The sequence below is a fragment of the Macrotis lagotis genome, chromosome X, assembly GCF_037893015.1.
Source record: "Macrotis lagotis isolate mMagLag1 chromosome X, bilby.v1.9.chrom.fasta, whole genome shotgun sequence".
Lineage (NCBI taxonomy): Eukaryota > Metazoa > Chordata > Mammalia > Peramelemorphia > Peramelidae > Macrotis > Macrotis lagotis.
In genome coordinates, this window is record NC_133666.1 from 497,250,342 (window position 1) to 497,265,032 (window position 14,691).

General features: G+C 33.8%; 1 protein-coding gene across 1 annotated transcript in view; it reads left to right on the forward strand.

Annotated features, from left to right (window-relative positions):
* Positions 1-14,691, forward strand: part of ZNF236 (zinc finger protein 236) — a 222,667-nt gene that overhangs the window by 83,466 nt on the left and 124,510 nt on the right. The window contains 2 exon segments of the mRNA XM_074202830.1: positions 2,209-2,333; positions 6,298-6,470. Coding sequence (XP_074058931.1) covers positions 2,209-2,333; positions 6,298-6,470 — 298 coding nt within the window.

Genomic DNA, 14,691 nt, shown 5'->3' on the forward strand with positions numbered 1-14,691 from the left:
AATTTAAGACTTTGAGTTTGAGTAGGGAGGTGGAATTGTACCACTACTTTAAAATACTTTGCTTTTTTATAACCAGAATATTGAAAATAGAAGGACAGTCAAGGAGAAAGCTGAGGTTTGTGAAACTGACACCTTGAAATCAAAGCTTAATGGGGAAAACATTTAGAACAATATCTATGCAATGTTGATCTTTTTTCTAGTTAAATTTTATCTTTTCTATTATAAAGTACTTTTCCTCCCTTACTACCCTATCCTTTTTCACTACCATCCCCCCCCCCCCAAGAGTAGGAGGAGATGAGAAAAAAAAATCAAACCCTGGTTAAAAAGACAAATTGACTGGCAAAACAAATTCCCATGTTGGCAATGTTGAAATTTGTGTATCATTCTACTTATTAGTTATCTTTCTGGTAGGTGAAAAATTCCTCTTTGGTCAATCATTGCCTTGATCAAAGTTCTTAAATCTTTGATCATTTTTACTTTGTTATGTTATACCGCTAATTGTTCTTCTGGTTCTACTAACTTCTTTTTTCATCAGTCATTCCAGGTTTCTCTGAAAACTGTATCTTTCTTATAATAGTATTACATTAAATTTACATATCATAATTTGCTCAATCACCCCCCCCCCAGTTGATGGAAATTCCCTTAGATTCCAGTTTCTTACCACTACAGAAAAACATCCACAAATATTTTTGTTATATATAAGACTTTTCCCTCTTTCTATGGTCACTTTGAGGTATAGGCTTAATGGTGGTAACAATGGATCAATTGATAGTCAGAATTTAACTTGTAGACCTATTTGCAAATACCTTTCAAAAATGCATTAGTATTACTGCTTTCCTATAGCCCTTCAAACATTTGTCAGTTTTTGTTTTTGTAAATTTGTCATTTTTTGTAAATTTTTTTTTTTGGCAAGGGGAGGTGACAGCTTTTGCCCGTCTAATGGGTGTGAGGTATTCCTTAGAATTGTTTTAATTTGTATTTCTCTAATTATTAGTGATTTGGGACATCCCCCCACTCCCTCCATATATCCTCTGATAACTTGTATTTCTTCCTTACCATTTGTCAGTTGGCAACTAACTTTTGTTCTGATTCACTTTCTTATGTAATTTAGGGATGAGATTTTTTAATATGTGCAATCATATCAAACATATTTCTGTATTAGTCAAAAGTATGTTTTGATCTGCATTCAAACATCACTAATCCTTTCTCTCAATGTGGATAGCATTTTTCCATCAGAAGTCCTTTGAAATTGTCTTGGATTTTTATATTGCTGAGTAGAGTGTAAATCATTCATAGTTGATTTTGTTTGTGTGTGTGTGTGTGCGCGCGTGTGCGTGTGTGTGTTTATGGAGATGTGAATCAGCTTTGGTAAACAATTGGGAATCTTGCAAATAAGGTGATTTATAAGTAGAAAAGGTCTATAGTTGTGGTACAAATCATGTATTTTCAGACTTATTCAACGTATTTGTCAGTTTTGGCCCTCCCTTCCCTGCTTCCTTTTCCACTGTTCTTATATTTTAGTCCCCTTCACTTTTCAGTAAAGTGGTACAGACCTCCTTACTGTTCCTCAAACAAGGTACTCTGTGCCTTTTCATTGCATCCTGACTGTCTGGAATGCTGTCCTTTCTGATCTTTTGCCTCCTGGTTTCCCTGCCTTCCTATAATACATGTCTCATCTGTAATCCTACCTTCAAGAAACCTTCTTAGGTTCCCTAAGGCTTGACTTCTCTAATTTATATTGTCTGTGTTTATCTTCCTAGTTCTTAATTTACTCGTACTGTATCTAGTTCACAAGTAGTTTGCATTTATTAAGAGTCTATTATGTACCAAGTGCAGGGATACAAAGAAAGGCTAAATAAAGACTGTGCTTATGCTCAAAGAACTCAGTCTAATGCAGGAACTCATCATGCACTCACTGCTTAGTACAGTGTCTGGTACATAAAAGCAGTTTAATAAATGCTTATTGGCTGTTTCTATCTAGTAACACTTTGTGTGTGTGTGTGTGTGTGTGTGTGTGTGTGTTAGAAGCTTGCCAAATATTTTTGGAATTAACTTTCTGCATAGTAATAGTACCTGCACATTGGTTTTTGCTTTCTGATTAATTTATATAAGATTTATATGAAAAGTCTGATGAACTTTCTGATAAGATTAAATTTTGAATGCATGTAAATGAATAAAATTTAAAAAATGAACTTTCTTTGTCATCAGGGTATCAAGTACAAGGTCATATAATCGGAACATTGACAGAAGTGGATTCACATATTCTTGTCCACATTGTGGAAAGACCTTCCAAAAACCAAGTCAATTAACTCGACATATTAGGATACACACAGGTATGAAAAAAATAGCTTTAAAAAAATTAAAGACTCATAAACAGAAATAATCAGGAATTTATTAAGTCCCTACTATGTTCAAGATCTTATGTTAATACTGGGGATGCATATGCAATAAATGGGATGATCCTACTCACATGCAGCTTATGTTGTAATTGAAGAGACAGAAATACATTCAGAATAAATACAAATAAATCTGAAATAGTTAAATACAAAATAGTTTTGAGAGAAGACATTAGCGGTTGAAATGCTTCCCATAGAAAGTGGTACTTGAGTTGTGACTTGAAAGAAAGAGTGGGATTCTGCAAAGCAGAGTTGAGAAGAGAATACATTTCTAGGCATTGGGAGTAATCACTGCAGACTCAGACAGTAAAAGTGCCACTTGGGAAAAGTCTAGGAGGAAAGTTATAACCATAAACTTTTGACATTTTGTTTTGAAGTTTTAAAATACTTTAGATTACCATTGGTTCTGACTCCTCTAAGATTTTTATCCCTCTACTATCTGGTTTTCTTAATAGAAAGAAAAATTAAACTGTCCTTTAACTTTTGGTTATATATCATATTTAATTCTTTGTTTTCATTGAACATTGGATGGTATTTTGAAATGTTGATCTAGACAAATGTGAGGTGGTTTAACTTAAGATATTTGTTGAGATCATGATTTGCTGCTTATTCTCAATAGATATTTAAAAAAAGTTTTATGGAAAGGTTTTCATGTTTGAAACTAAAGCATTCAGTTTTAGTTCATTTCTATTTATGATCAGGAAAGGTTTAAATTCACTATACTTTTAGTGCTAAATGTATCTAATGCTCTAAATGTTTTTAAAAGGCTACTCATTTTTATAATGTAACTCCATTAATTTTTAAACTGAAATAAAACTGTTGTTTATTGCTTGTTTAATTTCTTTTTCTTAGATTAGGTTATTAGAGTATTCTATTTTCTCTTCTGTTAATTTCTTTACATTTTTATAAATATTCATCTGCTTCATTTAGATTGTAATTTTTATTTTATAATTGAGCAACATAGTTTCTAATAATTACTTTAATTTGTGGTGCATTTATCCTTTTAATTTTTGATATTTTCTTTCTATTTTTAATCAAATTAGTTATTTTTCTATTTTATTCCTTTTTTTAAAAAATAAAGCTATGTCCTAGTTTTATTGAATAGATTTTGGTATATTTTGTTCACTTGTTTCTTTTATGCTTTTTTTTTATCAATCCCTCCTTTGATTTTTAGGGTTTCTATTTGGAGGTTAATTGGGCATTTTAATTTTTTTTTCTAGTTTAACTTTTAGCTGTATGTCCAGTTCATTGATCTGCTCCTTGTTTGACTTTTAAAGGCCTTCATAATTTAACCCCTGCTTTATACCCCACACCTCAGTACCTCTACCTCCACCATGTTTCCAGTATTCTTATACCTTAAAATCTTCCCACATAGTTTGTGGCCTAGTCTCACTGACTTTGCTATTCCTCAAGCAAGACACTATATCTAAACCAGGCGTTTTTTTTTTTTTAGATTTTTGCATGGCAGATGGGGTTAAGTGGCTTGCCCAAGGCCACTCAGCTAGGTAATTATAAAGTTTCTGAGGCTGGATTTGAACTCAGGTACTCCTGACTCCAGGGCTGGTTACTCTATCCACTGTGCCACCAGCTACCCCCAAACCAGGCATTTCTACTGACTGTTTTACATGCCTGAAAATCTTTTATTTCCTTATCTTAGCATTCTGTTTTCTTGCTTTTTAAATTGCCAACTTAAAATTTCTTCTGTAAGAAACCTTCGCCAACCTTTCTTAATTTGGGTTCCTTCTGTTGATTATATCTAATTTATACTGTATATTACTTATTTTTACATAGTGGCTTGCATGTTATCTCCACCATTTGACTGAATTTCTTGAGAATAGGGATTGACCTTTGCATTTCTTTGTATTTCCTGTGCTTTGCACAATATCTGGCCCAATGTTGTTACTACACACTTTAAAAAAAAGTTTGTCTGATTACTAGAGAGAATTTCCTCAATCCATATCTCTTTGAGTCTTAATTTAAAAATAAAGAAACCTCTTGGAGACTTTAGACAACATTATTCTTTCCTCATTTTTGCCTGTAAGGAAAAACCTTTTATTACCCTAACAAACATTTTTCTAACCTTTGAAGCCTTTGAGAATCCTATAATACATTTTAAAACTCTGAGAGACCTTAAAGAAGATCTTGTTTAAACCTGTCATGCATGCGCTAAGAAGTTAATCAGTTGTGAAAGAAATATTTGGCTAGTCACAGCATTACCTCCCTGAGGGATGGTCTTCAATAAACGTTTCTTGAATGTTCTTCAGTGGGTCTTATCTTTTGCATGATTTTTAAAAAATATTGAATAATTTTAAAATGAAATTTAAAACATGGACATTATACTTATGGGTGTTTTAGTAACTTTGTATATCATAAAATGAAGCATTTGAGACATGAAGGCATTCATAGAGAAAATTGCAATATTTTTGAAAATTGTTTAGGTTCTTGACAGATAATTGATGTTCAAATGATATTTCTCAAATAAGTTTATATTTTTATATATTTATATATTTATAACATAACATATAAGTTAATATTATATATGCCAAATGTTGAGTGATATGCAAAAGAAAGATAGTCCTTATCCTTAAAAACTTCTAGTAGGGGAATTTGCATAGACAAGTTACTGTTTTTATGGAACAGTAAAAAACTTAAAAGTACAAAATGTTAGACTTGCAAGCATGGTGAGGTGACCTCTAGTGGTGGGGGAGCGCTTCAACTGGGTTTTGAAGAATGAGGTAGAATTTTATCAGAGGAAAGGGTTTGGAGATGGGGCTTGAAAAACATTTGAGGCATATGGAATGGCATTAATTAGCAAAGTGATATAGTTGAAAAATCTAGAGACATTTCAAGACACTATAATTTTTCTATAACTGTTAATTTCTCGAAGACTGTCACATCAGGGAGGTGATGCTGTGATAAGCAAGTAAATTGAATTTGGGCGTTAGGTCCCACTTTCTCCTCCAGAGCCATCTGGTCAGATATGAATCAGGACTATTAGAGATGACCCTAAGATGCCCAAAGTCACACAGCTAGTAAATATCAAGTGTTTGAGGCCACCTTTATGCTCAGGTCCTCCTTGACTGCATGGCTGCTGCTCTGTCCACCAGCACCTAGTCCTGTGATGCACTTAGATTCATAGATTCATATACTGACTGGCTCAACTTGTATGGACTTGATGCTGGAATTCCCAGTAAGTGCAAGTCATAAGTACTATTGCCCTTTGTACAACTACCCATTGCTACTACTAATAGGACAATTTAGTGAAGTTCTCAGATCAGCCTACTCTGGTCGACCCCATGCCCCCGCAGAGCTGAGAAGATGGTGGAACTTGACTATCTAGATGAAGTAAAAATAGTAACAAGGTTTCTGTCAACATGTAAGTATCATTGTAGCAAAGAGTAGTTGCAAGTTCCTGGAGTAAAGAAACAGTTAGAAAGCTTAAGTTGAGGTCAGAGGGTGGAGAGCCTTGAATATCCAGTCAGCCACTTTGACTTTATTCTGTTGCTTTTATGAAATTTCTCTGAGTTGTTCAACTCATAGTTGAATGGTTGTCATGCATGTTTTTAAAAATTTGTTCAAGAGGTTAGAGTTTAAAAATTCACAGAAGGAAAAAAACTTTATGTCCTTAAGTTTCTTAAATAACTAGTTTTTATTAAGATCCGAATATGTATTAGGCATTTTGCTAGTCCTTTAGCATACAAGCATAGAAAATGAAATAATCCCAACTCTTAGGCAGTAAAGCTATTAATAATTATCTGTTATTGAATGTCATTTATTCTTTATTGAGTGAAACTGTAGAAAATTTTTTCAACTTGGATTTTTTTTTCTCTTTAAGGCAAATTATGGTAACTTGTGCTTCTACAGTGATGGGATTTTGTTTTTTATAATCCTTTCATTTTAGGTGAAAGACCATTTAAATGTAGTGAATGTGGAAAAGCTTTTAACCAGAAGGGGGCATTGCAGACCCATATGATTAAACATACTGGTGAAAAACCCCATGCCTGTGCCTTTTGTCCTGCAGCCTTTTCTCAGAAAGGAAATCTTCAGTCACATATCCAGCGAGTTCATTCAGAGGTAAGTTTGCTAGTTAGTGATGCATTATCATGAATGGAATCTTCTTTATATGCTCACCTTTCTTAAAAAAATGTAGATTCAGAGTTAATAATTGGAATAGTCTTTAAATTTTATACTTGGAATTACTGCTTTTATTTTTCACTTCATTTGGAAAGATTGATTTAATTGGCTATATGGAATAAATATTTCGATATTTTAATTCTGCTCTGCTATATATGTATTTGAAGAATGAATGTTGCCTTAGTTGATTGTAATGAAATTATCTCCAGTTAGAACTTAAGGATCTTCCTTATTCCTTTAATGAAGTTAAAATATTGATGTAAAAATGAAAAAGGAAAATAAAATTAGAAAAGTAATTAATAAAATATTTTATAATTATGGTCCTTTGAATATTAATGGATCCTTTCATATGCCCATTAGATTTGTAATTTATCTTACACCTACTATATAATTAGACATCTTGTATCTGATCAAGGAATTAATTATATTAGGCTGTTGTTTAATTCTTATGCTGATTCTAAGGTAATTTTTCAGGTTTTTTTTCTCTTTTGTGACTTATTTCATTTTATGTTAATTTACTCAAGTGAATGATATATTCTACTTGTTATTAGGAGACAGTATAAATAATTTTTAGTTTTTATCTGAGCAGTTTTCAGCATCAAGAAGATTCATGAACTGTTCAGACTAAGAAATTTAGAAATCAGTCAACTCAGCCCTCTTATTATGCATGGAAAAAACCAAAGCCTAAACTTGTCAGACATTATTCACATAGAGCTAGCATTACAACTCAGATATTCAGACTAACAGGGCCAGTCCTTTTTTCACTGTGAAATCTACCTTTTGATTTTCTTTTCCAAAATTAGAGTTGTCCTTTGCTTTTAATGATGTGCATTTTTCATTTTTTATGTATTTCAATGTTAATCCTTAATGTAATTAGTTGAATTTTAACTAGGGATGGATATTATACTTTGATAGTCTCATAAATATATCAGAATAAATCTAATCAGACAAATGTAATATTTCCCCAAACTTCTTGTGGGAATATCCATTGGGTTTGATTAATAATGTAATAAGCTAGAAATAGTTCTAAAAATCAGAGTTAAAATAATCAGTTTGAGAAAATCAATGATAAAAATCTCTAATACTTATTCAGGATATAGAATCTGTGCTACAGAATCCAATATTTAGTGTTTTTTATAATTCATCCTTTTTTCTTATATATTAGTTTTCTAGTCCAAAATTGTAACTGTCTTGAAGGTAATCAAAATATTTTATTGGGTTCGTAAGAATTTTTTGAGCAAAGCTCTTTGCTGGTTCCCTGACAAAATTTCTTTGACAAAGTTAAAATATTTTGAAACTTTCAGAGTAGTTTAAAAATCTGTAAGGAGTGACAAAATTCAGGATGGCTAAAATCAATAAATTTAAAACAATTAAACAATCATTTGTTAAGATGACAGGTGATGTTCTGGGGATGCAGTGACCAATATGAAAACATTTCTTACCTTCAAGCAGCCTCAATTTTTTTATGATAGCATATATGTAGGTAAATATAAATAAAGTAAATTTGTAATTTGGGCATAGTGCTATTAGAGAGTGCTAATAATTGGATGAAATCAAGAATGGGCTATAAGATATACAGGCGTACCTCAGAGATACTGCAGGTTCAATTCAAGACCAACACAAAAAATCAAGTTATGTAAATTTTTTGTTTCTCAGTGCTCAGTGAAAGTTACGTTTATTCTGTATTATAATTTCTTAAGTGTGCAGCACATTATGGTTAAAAAACCCATTGTACTACTTTAATTAAAAATACTTTATTGCTCAAAAAATGCTAACTATCATTTGAGCCTTTACTGAGTCATAATCTTTTTGCTATTGTAGGGTCTTGCTTAGAGGTTGTTGAAGATTGAGGTGAATGTGGCAATTTCTTAAAATAGGACAGCAATGAAGTTTGCTTCATGGATTGACTGTTCCTTTCATGAAAGATTTCAGTGTAGTAGGCAATACTGTTTGATAGCATTTTGTCCACAGTAAAACTTATTTCAAAATGGGAGTCCAATCTTCTCAAAATCTGTCGCTGTTTTATCAACTGAGTTTAAAATGGCACATAGTATTGTATTTTAGGAAAGAAAGAGGCTTGAAAAGAGAAAGGGAAATGACTAGTTAGTGGAAAGTCAGAACACACATTTATCAATTAAGTTCACTGGCACTGTTCGTGGTATCCCAAAACAATTACCATAGTAACATTAAAGATCATAGATCACCATAATAGATAATAATTAAAAAGTTTGCACTATTGTGAGAATTACCAAAATGTGACCCAGAGACAGATGTGAGCACAGTCTATTGGAAGAGTGACACCAGTAGGCCTGTTTGACACAGGGTTGCTACAAACCTTTGATTTATGGCGTGGTTTCTTTTTAATGCACTGTCTGTAAAGTTCAGTAAAGTGAAGCACAATAAAATGAAGTAAGCTCACATCATACTTGAATTGAACCTTGAATGGTACTAGAGATTCCAAGAGATGGAGATGAGGAAGGACATTTCAGACCTGAGGAATAAATGGAGCAAAGGTTCAGGTAGAATTGAGGTGGGATTAAAATTTGGTAATGGATTAGCCAAGTTAGTTGAAGTAGAGGGAAGAGTTAATGATCACTCTGAGGTTGTGACTCTGGGTTTTTATGAGTGGTTTGTTGCCCTAAACAGAAATATTTAAATAATGGAGAGGATGGTGTTTAGGGGAAAAGATAATAAAATAAGGAACTAAACTCATAAGAGTTACAAAGTCCTGTCAGAGTCTTATATTTGCCTGTGGTGTTCACAGCATCTCACCATGGGATTGATGAATCAATTGACAGATATTTCTTGAATGCCTACTATGTATCAGATGGGCATATGATGACATAAGAATGAAGTAGTTCTTGCCCTCAAATATTTTAAGTTTTATTAGAATAGATAGCATGTATATAAATAGAAAATAATTTTGGTGTAGATAGTATTAACAGCTGGTGAAACAGGAAAGGAGTCTTATTAGAAGGTAGAAAGTAAACCTGGAGCCAAACTTTGAAGGAAACCAGTGAGTCTAAGGAGCAGAAGTGAGAAGGGAGTATGTTTGTGGCATGGCGGAAAATCCGCACAAAAGCATGGAGACAGGTAATAGAGTGTCATGTATGAGAAATGATAAGTTCATATTGGTTGAAGCTTGAAGGGTGTATGAAGGGAAATCCTGGAAAGGAGTCAGTCTGTGAAAGGGCTTAAATGTAAATAGAGAGGTTTCAGCTTGATCTTAGTGGCATTAGGGAGCCATTAGAGCTTCGTGAACCGAGGAATAATGTGCTTGGAATCTTTTCTAGGAAAAATCACATTGGCAGATAACTGGATGTTCTAGAGAGAAGGAAAAAAAATTGAAGCAGGCAACCCAGTGTAGAGATTAATGTTATAGTTCAGGTGAAAGTTGATGAGGATCCTCAAATAAGGGTGGGTAGAGGAGAAAAAGGAAGAGTTCAAATGTGAGAGATATTGTGGAAATAGAATTGACTTGGTAACCTCTTGGGTATGACTGTTGGTGGAGTAGTCAAGTCTAACTGACTGGATATATGCTTATATATGCATATGCCCAAAATAGGTAAGTTTGGAAGAAGGATGGATGGATTGACTATGAGGGAAGAAGATGAATCCTTTTTTGGACATGTTGCATTTGAGTTTGATATTCTGTTTGAAATGTTTAGTAGTCAGTGGATTGCCTACTGGAACTCAGTATGGAGAAAATTGAGATTATATTGATCTTGTGGTCGGTCATCAGCAGAGATGATAATTAAACTAATGGGAGTTGGTGAGTTAACAAAGCAGAGTGTAGAACATGAAGAGATAGGGCCCAAGCTAAAGTTTTGGAATTTATGCACAATTAGAAGGTGCAGCTTGGATAATAATGCAACAAAGGAATAGTAAAGACAATTAGATTGAGAACTGAGAGCAGTGTCTAGAGTAGAGAGTATGCAGAGAGAAAAGGTAGTCAGTAACAACATAAGTAGCAGGATTTAGTCTTTAGAGAACAGTTTTAGTTGATTATGGAATCAGGAACTGGATTGAAAAAGCCTTAACTATGAGAGGAAAGAAAGAGGAACCAACAAGAACAGACTTTTTTTCCTAGGAGCTTCACTATAAAATATCCATAATGCTTGTTTCTTGATGTTTCTAGTTGTTATAGCCCTCTGCCCTAAAATTATCTGGTATTTATTTCATGTATTTGATGTGTTTGTACACACATTACTTCTCAGGATAGTATATGAGCTCTTCAAGGAAAAGAGCTTTTCATTTTTATTTTCATAGGCACTTAGTAAATGCTTATTGATTGATTCAATAATACATTGGTTGATCTTTAAAAAATATTAACCTGTTCTTTATACTTATTTTTCTCTTCAGGGCTTTATTAAGACTAATGGTCATTTTTAGAACCATCTGGTCGGGCATTTTTGAGCTTTTGTTCAGATTATACCATAAACCAATAAAGTATGTGAGTTTTTAAAAATTCTCTACTGCCATATCCCTCCATAATCCCAGAAGATAGGAACTAGAGCAGAGAATTAGGAAATCAGGGGCAAATTAGTGCAGGGGGAAAAAGAGTTATAGCATCACCAAATTTTAGAATGGAAAGGAAAGCTATTTTGGCTGTTAATATAGTGGATAAGAGTCAGGAAGACCTGAGTTCAAATTACTACTGTGTAATCTTGGTCAAATCACTTAACTTCTCTGTTTCAGTTAATAGTACCCCTTGTGAGGGTCTCACATGAAAACATTGTACAACACTTTGCAAATCTTAAATTGCTTTATAAATGCTATTTTTATTGTCATTTTCCAGTATAAACCCATATCCAAAAGGAATCTGTACTCTACCACTCTGAAGAATTGGTAGGGGAATGGGAACTCAGCCCATTCTGCTAATTTTAGGTCATTCTAATACCAAGTGTAAATTTACCTTTTTTTTTACATCTTCCACATTATTCTTAATTTTGCTCTCTAGGCCCAAGCAGAAATGAGTTAACTTCACCTACATAATAGCTCAGTGACTAATTAAAGACTATAGCCATCCCTTTTCTCTTCCAGGCTAAACTTCCTCAGTTCCTTTAATAAATATTCATATGGTATAGATTCAAGGCCTTTCAGCTTCTTTTTCTTTTTGGCAAGGCAATGGGGTTAAGTGACTTGCCCAAGGTGACACAGTTAAGTAATTATTAAGTATCTGAGGTTGGATTTGAGCTCACGTCCTCCTGCTTCCAGGGCTAGTGCTCTATCCATTGTGCCATCTAGCTGCCCCTTGCCCTTGACTTTTCAGCATTCTGATTGCTGTCCTTAGAACATTTTTTTTTCTATATTCTTAAACTGTGGCATTCAGAATGGAATACAATACTGCAAATATAGTTTTTAACAAACTAGATTGTAGGGGGATAATCATCTCCACATTCTTGAAAACTTTACCTTTCTTAATGGACCTAAAAATCACATTAGCTTTTGGGACTGTTGCATTACCACTGCTGACTTAGTTGGTACTTGTAAAGTTGTTTTTTTGAACTCATGTATGACTTAACAGATTTTCCTCTTTTAAATCTATTCTTTATGCCAGTGTCCAAGTAATTCAGCTGTTGCATAGGCCTGTTCATATTCTTAAAAAAAATTTGATGTCCTATCTCTTACTAGATTAATACACCACCTACTTATTTTAGTCAAAGCCTTCTCCTGCCTGGCTCCCACTTAATTTTCTAGCCTTATTTTAAACTGTTTCTTTTCATTTGCTTCTTTTCATCCCTTTTGCTACCACCTGTTTTTTGAACTTCATTCCCCTCTTTGCCTAACCCATTGCAGTAACTTATTGCCCATTAGAACATCTGCTGCCCCAGATTGAAATAGTGACTGTTATTTAATCTCCTCCTTCCCTCCCTGTACCCCAGAAGATAAAAGTTGTAAGTTTATTGTAGAAGCCAGTAAATTTAATTATTTTAATTTGTCTTAGTTAATTTGCAAAGCATTGTATATCTGTTGAAATTTTCTTCAACAATTATGGCACTACCTCCTCAAAAGCTTTCCTCTTCCTTAAGGTAGTAGTTTTCTCTCCTTTTTTAAATTTGTATTTATTCTCTCCTGCACACTTAAAGCATTTGAACTTGTATTAAATTTGTTTTTTTATACTTAACCCTTTGGTGTCCTGGCAATTCATTCATATTACATGATACACTACAGTTGCTAATGTGAAATGGTAAAGAGAGATTCCTCAGCAGACATTTTTTTAAACATCTATTAAATCAGAGATTTGGGACTCACCCCCCTCCCCCCACCACTAAAATTTACTATTGAGCTCATATTGGGCAAGAACTATTGTTCTTCCTGGCTATATGCCTACTGTGTATCACAATGTCATACTCAGAGATTAATAAGTATTTGTTAAACAATTGAATTGAATTCCGGTCTTAAGGTAATGAAAATTTTTTTCTTTTTCATTATCTTCAAAGTTGTATATTATTGTCTGAAATGTTTCATTAAAATTGTGGGTCCATTCAGACACATCTCATGAAATGTGACTTCGATAACCTATTCCCTTGAGCTATTAAAAGTTGATATTTAGGGGCAGCTAGGTGGCACAGTGAATAGAGCACCGGCCCTGGAATTAGGAAGACCTGAGTTCAAATCCGGCCTCAGACACTTAATAATTACCTAGCTTTGTGACTTTGGGCAAGTCACTTAACCCCATTCCCTTGCAAAAACCTAAAAAAAATTGATATTTGAGTCCATATGGAAGATTATATTATTCATGTTTGTATTTTTATGTATGATATGCTTAATTATGTCAAACCTAAGTTTCACTGCAGAACTTCCATTCCATATCAAGATCCATAGCAGCTCAAAACATTTTTAAAAATCTGCATATCAAAAAGGGATATACCATGTTATGTTTCAGTAAAATCAGAATTGACCTCTCTATACATGTTTTTCTGATTTACATTCAAGATGAAGATTAGGGGTGGCTAGGTGGCGCAGTGGATAAAGCACCTGCCCTGGAGTCGGGAGTACCTGGGTTCCAATCCGGTCTCAGACACTAATAATTACCTAGCTGTGTGGTCTTGGGCAAGCCACTTAACCCATTTGCCTTGCAAAAAAAAAAAAAGATGAAGACTAAGCTGGGGCTAGAATTAAATATAAAGAAAAGATTAGGCTATATTACATTTGAGAAATTACTCATCATGTGGTTGTGAATTTGCTTCCTAGGTGTTTCTTAGATCTTTATCTCCAATCATATCAACTTATTTGCAACTCTTTTTCTGCATTAATGACTGCATGCTAGATATCCTAACTTGAGACCTCTCAAACTCAACATATCCAAAATGGAATTTATTATTTTCATCCTCTCCTTTTTTGCCAAATGTCTCTATTTCTTTTGAAGTCACTGTCATTCTAATCAGGTTTGAAACTTTGCAGTCATCCTGAATTTGTTTTTTTTTTTTTTTTTGCAAGGCAAATGGGGTTAAGTGGCTTGCCCAAGGCCACACTAAACTAGGTAATTATTAAGTGTCTGAGACCGGATTTGCACCCAGGTACTCTTGACTTCAAGGCCCGTGTTTTATCCACTGCGCCACCTAGCCACCCTAGTCATCCTGAATTCTTAACTTTTACGCATTACCCTATTTCTAGTCATTGGTTGGGTGTTCTCAGTTATATGAACACAATATCCTTTATGTCTGTCTCCCTTTGTACTTAGAAGACCTCCCAAGACTTTATTCCAGACTATTGTCATATCTCAAGTAGATTGATATATTAGATGTTGATGTGTACAAGTCTCTCCTCTTCATAATTCAACCTTTTTTTGTCAGGTACAGTTCTGATTGTGTTTATTTTCCTCTCAAAAATCTTTAGTGCTCCCTGTTTCCTTTAGGATAACATTCAAAATTTCTTAGTCTGCCTTTAAAGCTTTCTACCGTGGGTTTTGCAGCATCTTTTTCTCCAGTTTTATCTCACATTATACCTCTTTAGGCACTGCATTCTAACTCAAATAATCTCCTTAGCTATCCCCTGAACTTGACATTCTTGACTTTAGTGTTTTTCCCGCACTCATTTTCAAATTGCATCCCTGTAAAGCTTTTCCTAATTCCAACAGTTTGTTAATATTGTCTTCTTCCTTGTTTTTACTTATCTACATTCATCTGTCTGTAGACTGTAAGCTCCTTAAGGACAG